This window comes from Sinocyclocheilus grahami, unplaced genomic scaffold (genome assembly GCF_001515645.1).
Source record: "Sinocyclocheilus grahami isolate Dianchi unplaced genomic scaffold, SAMN03320097.WGS_v1.1 scaffold384.1, whole genome shotgun sequence".
Classification (NCBI taxonomy): Eukaryota; Metazoa; Chordata; class Actinopteri; order Cypriniformes; family Cyprinidae; genus Sinocyclocheilus; species Sinocyclocheilus grahami.
Genome location: NW_015505563.1, coordinates 703,693 through 711,214, shown reverse-complemented (window position 1 = coordinate 711,214; position 7,522 = coordinate 703,693). Strand labels below are relative to the sequence as shown.

The 7,522-nt window shown below is 37.4% G+C and overlaps 1 protein-coding gene across 4 annotated transcripts in view; it reads right to left on the bottom strand.

The window, feature by feature from the left end:
• The window catches only part of LOC107549995 (membrane-associated guanylate kinase, WW and PDZ domain-containing protein 1-like), a 56,113-nt gene that overhangs the window by 13,733 nt on the left and 34,858 nt on the right, over window positions 1–7,522 (bottom strand). For 3 of the 4 annotated variants that reach the window (XM_016231203.1, XM_016231202.1, XM_016231204.1), the window contains 5 exons: window positions 2,970–3,170; window positions 1,430–1,503; window positions 948–1,091; window positions 599–737; window positions 24–208 (listed from right to left, as the gene is read on the bottom strand). In XM_016231203.1, the coding sequence (XP_016086689.1) occupies window positions 72–208; window positions 599–737; window positions 948–1,091; window positions 1,430–1,503; window positions 2,970–3,170 (695 nt within the window). In that variant the 3' untranslated portion in view covers window positions 24–71. Of the gene's footprint in view, window positions 1–23; window positions 209–598; window positions 738–947; window positions 1,092–1,429; window positions 1,504–2,969; window positions 3,171–7,522 lie in introns of those variants that run through there. The other variant, XM_016231205.1, reaches the window with a different exon arrangement.

Sequence of the window (7,522 nt, the reverse complement as noted above, 5' to 3'; positions counted from 1 at the left end):
TATATATATATATATATATATATATATATATATAGAGGGAGTATGAGAACTGTGAGATCACAAAGTGAACATTAAGAAAGACAAAATGACAACCAACAGGAACGAGGAACGGTTACCAACCGCGTGTTTTCTGTCCGGCCGATGACATAGAAGCAAGGCTCGCCCTGCTTCGAGTTAGTCATACAAAGAGATAAGCTGGAAAGCTCCACTGGAGGAGAGTTCAAGAGAGAGAAAGAGAGCGAAAGTATGAAGTTGTGAAAGACAGGAAGAGAAAGAAGTAAATCAAGAGGAAAAATCCAATGCAGAGTTGCAAAAAGTACAGTTAAGAAGCTAGAAGATTGAACTTATATCCTGAATGTTTTTGGAAAAGTCCTGAATGTCTGTCATCACCTTGTTTTTCTACCAAGTTTAATGGACAAACGTATCATCTGCCTATGGCCCTGACTAGACGAATCTGATCTACAGATGTAAACCTGGTAACTATCAGAGGGAAGCAAAACTTTTGTAAAATATTTTGGCCATCGGTCGATCATTACTCTTACATGAACCTAAATTTCTCAAACCTTCTATTCCTATACATTACTCTTTCTCCCCTCACCATAATCTGGTACGTATCCATCGCCTTTCTTCAGTATGAGATGTATCCAGGCTCCTCCCTTTCGGATCTGCTCCACGGCCTGGCTGTGTGTCATCCCAGCTGTGCTGTCTCCATTAATCTCCACGAGCTGATCACTCACCTGCAATATGAGTCAGCAAAACCCTCTGTGACTCAGCGTAATGTCAACGACAGAACCTAATCCCAGCATGCCTCAGCATAATCTTCACAACATGACTCAGTGCTGCTCCTAGTGCTTGAGTCACACTTTCAAACATCCCTAACAGAATCAAGTGAAAGGTTTATTTATTGTGCCCAATAAAATTTACTGTGTGTGTGTGTGTAAACTAACCTGCATTTTCTGACTGCGTGAGGCCGGTCCACCCTCCATTAGACCGAGCACATACAGACCCATGTTATACTCGCTTCCACCTCGCAAACTAAAACCAAACCCTGTTGGCCCCCTTTCAAGATCAACGCTGTAATACTGGGAATCCTGGAGAGGGAGAGAGAGAGACATTTTTAAGCAACTTTATGTGATGTAGGCAGGGTATGAAATAATGGAAAGTTGCAGATAACATGCTAACTAGTTTAAAGAGCATGCTAATTCTTCTATGATTACTGTACATTACTATCACACTGTAGAAGTGTTTAAAATAAATAAGGCGTTCAGAAATGGTGGCCAGTTATAGAGATGCACTCTCCCTACACAGTCGTATGAATTTTAACCAAACATTTTGAGGTTAAAAGTTAAAAAAAGTCTATGGAACAAAATGCCTCCACAACCCAAGTAAATATGTATGTGTATTTCTGTATGCATGTATGTAGTCTCACCTTTTGCTTAGCCCGATGCCCTTTTCTTAACCGACTCTCAGCATCAAAGTCAGGGTACTCAGGTAGATTATTGTCTGATAAAAAATAGACACACATGAGTTTAGACACACGCCTTGTTACTGTAACACTTATTTATTATCTTTACACCAGCACCCTCTTGTGCAAAATGTTAAAAATACACCACAAGGCTTAGCAGAAACAACATTACTTCAGAATATAATAAATAAAATAACATAAATGTAATATTTAATTGAATTATTTCATAATTACTATATAAATATGCATGCATAAATTGTTAAATAATAAATAATATCATTATTAAAAATAAACTTAATTTTTTATTTAAACAGCAAGTTTCTCAAGGCATTTTACAAAACAAATACCAAAATGTAAGCTATACTCAATAAAAGACAAGTGCGAATATACACTACCATTCAAACGTTTTGAAAGAAATGAAAGGGTTAGTTCACCCAAAAATGAAAATTCTGTCATTAATTATTCACCCTCGTGTTGTTCCAAACCCGTAAGACCTTCGTTCATCTTTGGAACACAATTTAAGATATTTTTGATGAAATCTAAGGGCTCTCTGACCCTCCCATAGACAGCAAGGTAACTACCACGTTCAAGGTCCAGAAAAGTACCAAGATGATCACTTGTGGATGCGCGTTCACGACAGTATCATGACGCGAGCGTGTGGCGGCGCTGACCCAGATCCGGCGTCATGGTACTGTCGTGAACGCGAATGTGGAATAAAGTCGTTATTTTTGTTTTCTTTGTGCAAAAAAAGTATTCTCGTAGCTTCGTAACTTTACAGTTGAACCACTGATGTCACACGGACTACTTTGTCGATCATCTTGGTACTTTTCTAGGTACTTAGCCCTCAGATATAATCAAAAATATCTTAAATTGTGTTCCAAAGATGAACGAAGGTCTTACGGGTTTGGAACAACACGAGGGTGAATAATTAATGACAGAATTTTCATTTTTGGGTGAACTAACCCTTTAATACTTTAATTTAGCATGAATGCAGTAAATTAATCAAAAGTAACAAGTGAAGACTTACATTTCTATATCAAATAAATGCTGTTCTTTTTGAGCTCTCTAGTAGTAATCAAAGAATCCCGACAAAATGTATCTGCAGCAGATGTATATGCATATTTGAATCATATTAAGCAGCACAACTGTTCTCAATATTGATTGTCAAGGATGATTTCTGAAGGATCATGTGACACTGAAGACTGGAGTAATGGCTGCTGAAAAATCCAGCTTTGCCATCACAGGAATAAATTAAATTAAAAAAAATTAAAATTTTAAATATGTTAAAATAAAAAAACAGGTATTTTAAATTGTAATACTGCACAATATTATTGTTTTTATTGTATTTTTGATCAAATAATTGCAGCTTTGATGAGCAGAAGAGAATTCTTTAAAAGAAATTCACCCCAAACTTTTGAACAGTAGTGTATGAACAAATATATCACCATTTAAAAACATACAATATAATTTAATTAGGAACTTTATACGAGTGTGGTGTGCTTACTAGTGTGAGAGCGTGGTATAATGGTGAGTCTGAGTGTGTTGCCGGCTCTGCGCAGTATCTGTGCGAGGTCTCTGTGAGGCAGCGTGACCACTGATTTGCCCTCCACGGCCTCCAGCTGATCCCCCGGCTGGATCTGACCACTGCGTGCTGCTGGGCTCCCCCGTCGCACCGTCACAAACCTGTGAGACACTAGAGACGAGGCTAAAGAGAAAAAACAGACAGAAAGAAAGATATTCATCCTCTCGTCCATGTAAATGAAATGAAATTCTTTCTACTTTAGAATGGGTCACTAAGTATTTTTTTTCCATTTGGTAAAGCATGATGTGACGATACACAGGGGCACATTTCTAAATGAACTGCATGAATCACTGAATCAAAAGAAGATTATACAGCTGGCAGAACGCTGAACAAATTCCTCACTTAAAATTTCACGTTTACATAACCATGAGACATTCTGGACCATAAAAGTTCTGTGACCTTACTGCCAATCCTAGACACAGCCACATGATGATTCATTTAATTATTTAATAGATTATGTGCGAAAATACGCAAATCTTAAAGCTTCAGGAGTTACATTCCAGCACAAATCATAGTTCACGCTGCAGCTCTTAAAAGGGACAGTCCACCCAAAAATCTCAAGCAGTTTTAAAAGTCATAAGGATGAGCAAATTATTATTTATAAAACGGATAGTTCCAGTCCTTGATTCTGATTGGTTGAGCCGCATTCGAAGCTGTTGTAAATTACACTACAAACATACACCTTTGTTTACTTCTATGTGTTGCTTGGCAACCACTTTGTTGCAACCACAACTGTTTCTGAGGAACTACATTGTTTGGTGGAAGAATACTGTTTTTTATTAATATCATTACACTTTATTTGCTCTGTTTTATTTTGTGAAACCTACCTACGTATATGGAATAACCATTTTATAAAAGCAATAAGCCCCGTGAAGCTGTGTTTTACAGTGAATTTATAACAGCTAAGGGGCGTTGTTAGGCACGACACGAAGCGGGGCTTATTGCTTTATTTTATAACTATTTCCTCCCACTCAACAATGACTACAAGTTTAACCAGTTCCTCACACGAAACTACCACATTCCTAAAAAAGTTCCACAGAAAAGAAAAATTTAAATAACATGAGGGAAAGTAAACAGTGACAAAGTTTATATTTTTTCATGAACTGTCGCTTTAAGAACTGAATACTGTGTTTTCAGTGTGCAAAATTTGTTTTGTAACTAAATTCCATAGGAAAGAATGTTAGATTCCAACAGGGATTGGAATCCATATCTAACTAGGACTCACACCTCTGCATGAAAAGAATAAACATTGTGTGTGCCATTGTTCATTTAAAACTGTATTTTGACATGTTCTCCATCACACTAAAGGGGAAAAAAGCATTGTTCCATTGGTTTTCACATCCCACAAAACAAAAATCTTCTCAGAAAGGACAATCACTAGAATAAACTGTTCCACCTGCTAGTTACAAGGTGGAGCCATCTTGACATTGAAATCCTATGCATCAATCATGTTTATTGTACACCTGTGTTTGTTTAATTATTGCCTTCTCTTCAGTCTGTCCCAAATTTCACTGTTGTCCTTTGATGGGTCTGTCCTCACCATGTGTAGCCTATTGTTTGTCAAAGACGCTTTGAGTATGAGGTGTTTTGTTCCACTCCAACCTCATCTGTCCACATTATTCAGCCTTTCACTCTCGGCCAAACAAGACAACCTCTTGTTTGGCCGAGAGTGAAAGGCTGAATAATGTGGACTTGCCAAGATTGTAATCTCAAAGACCTGCGTACAATTACCCTGAGCACTCGCCCTCATGTTACACAGAGACAGTCAATTAAAGAAAGAAGAGCGAGACATAAAACATCAGACAGCAGACTGAAATACTGATCTGTTGCCTTAAGCATTCTGCTCCATATACGTCTTTGTTGAGATATGTTTCCGCAAGTGATGTGCGAATGAAAGGCACACAAATACACCAAATTTAGACTGGCATGCACGTTTTCATAAAAGAGAAAAGCAACCACCCCAAAAAGAAAAAGACAGAAAGAGGCTAAAGGATATGATTAAGAATAGGAGAACAGGAGCATGTTTTTTCACAGACAAGGGCCGTTATTTATCAGAGACGAGCAAAGAAATGTTCCCTAAATTATCCTGATTATGATTCTACTGAATGTGACCATTTATGTAAGATTTAAATAAAATGTTTTTTGCTAGTGTTTAATGAATAAGGCCCAAGATGATTAAATAAACAATTGAAAGTAACAGACAAGTATGAATATTAAATTGAGAGAACTGTGATGAACCTGACGTACAAAAGATTTATACTACAAACAAATGCTCTATTCAGCAAAGAGCCCTGAAAAATGTATCATGGTTTCCACAAAAATATTAAGCAGCAAAAAATATTAAACAGCCGTTTTCAACATTGATAGAAGTAAGAAGAAATGTTTCTTGAGCACCAAATATATAGGCTACATATTACAATGATTTCTGAAGCATTATGTGACACTGAAGACTGGAGTAATTCAGTTTTGCCACTTAGGAATAGATTACATTTAAATTGTTTATATTTTATTCAAAATTGTATTAACATTTCACAATATTAGAGTTTTTTTTACTATATTTTTGATCAAATAAATATAGCCATGGTGTGCATGGCTCACAGTTGTATTTGTCAGCATTTACTAATCGAATGGCTCCTCAGCTCCTGTGGCATACCGTTTAGTGGGGAATTTTCCCAAACACGCTCTTAGCACTGCCACCGGGCAGTATTGGCCAGTGAATTGACCTGTTTGAATCGATCGTGCACTTGTGAGGGGAAACAGTCAACAGCGCGGAACATGTAAAAAACGACAACAGGCCTGAAACAGTTACTGTTAGCCCTTTAAATGGTCCCATATTGTAATGAGGGAGGCGTGACGACAAAGTGGGGACCCAAATGCAAGGCTTTAATAAGAGCGTAGTCAAACAGGCGTAGTCAACAACAGCAAACAACGATGGCAGTGGCAAGGCAAAAGAGTAATCCAGATAATCAGGCAATGGTCAGGGCAGGCAGCAAAACAATCATAAACAAGAAAACAGCCCAGGGATCAAAACACGACGGCAAGGAAACAGAGAAACACGGAAACTTAGAAACCACGGAAGAGCTGTACAACATTCAATTACCAGCGATGACAGAGAGTGTGTGTGTGTGCTACTCTTAAAGTCCTACTAATGTGAGACAGCTGTGAACTGATGATGAGATCTGATGAGAGACAGGTGATGCACTTGATGAGTCCGGGCAAAGGATTATGGGAAATGGAGTCCTGAGTGAATGGCAAGGTACAGAATGGAGTGCCCTCTAGAGGAGCTCATGGGCACTCCAGCTGGAGATCATGACACATATGCAATCTAGGTCAAAGGTGACAGCTTAGAGCACCATTTCAAGTATACAAGCTTGAAACTGTACAAACCTTTTGTACTTCGACATATGTGAATTGGGATTCTATGCATGGAAATCCACACATTGTAAACCGTACATTCGTACATATGTTTTCACTTTTTAATGCATAATTTTTTCTTCTTTTGCACCCTTTAATTTTTAAATCAACATGTAATTACTCTGTCTTCCAGTGAAACAACAGACTTGGAGAAACGTAGATCTTTTCCATGCAATAACAATAAATGGGGACTGGAGCTTTCAAGCTTCAAAAAGGACAAAATAACACCATAAAATATCATGAAAGCATAGTAAAAATAGTATAAAGTACTAAGTATGAAATAGTCTATATGGCTCAAATGCTTTGTTTGATGAACAGGCTAAATTTTAAGTTACTGCAGGGATTTTCAATGAATAACTGAAATGTTGGTCTTTCCTCACACAAAGCTATTTTATGACTTTATTTAGTGCATGAGTCACTTTTATTAATACTTTCATGGGGCTTTTTGATCATTTTAGAATTGTATTATATTGAATCATACTGTACTGTGTCTCCAAAAACTCCGCTTTTGTATTTCACAGAAGAAAGTCACTCATATGCACATAATATGGCTGAACTATTCATTTAAGGCAAGTCAGTTAACTTGGTAACGTCCTTGGGCAGCTATAGTATTTTTTTATGTAGGCAAAAGCATATTGAATGTTAAAATGTCTCCCTTTTATTTTTCTACAAGTGGTCTGTCTCTGGTCATGATCACTGTAACAGATCCACAAAGTGGAAAATGAGAATACTGTTTGCTGAATAGATTGTGATCTTTTGTTTAATGAGATAATCCTGTGTGAGTAGAGAATCAGTAGAGCCCAGGTGAGAGTGTGTTCAGTGTCATGTGTAGCATGTTGTGCTGGACGAGAATGTTCTCCCACATACCACATCGTTAAGTGCTGCCAATTATTACCAAACCTACATTATTCATGAGTCGGTCTATTATTCATAACACATTGACATTCATGCATTATTCATAGCGTGTAAAGCATCTTTGTTAATGAGCATATTGTTCTCTGGGTTATTTATAGAAGTGGACATACAGAGCCAAAACATTAAAACGGTTATTGCATTTATAG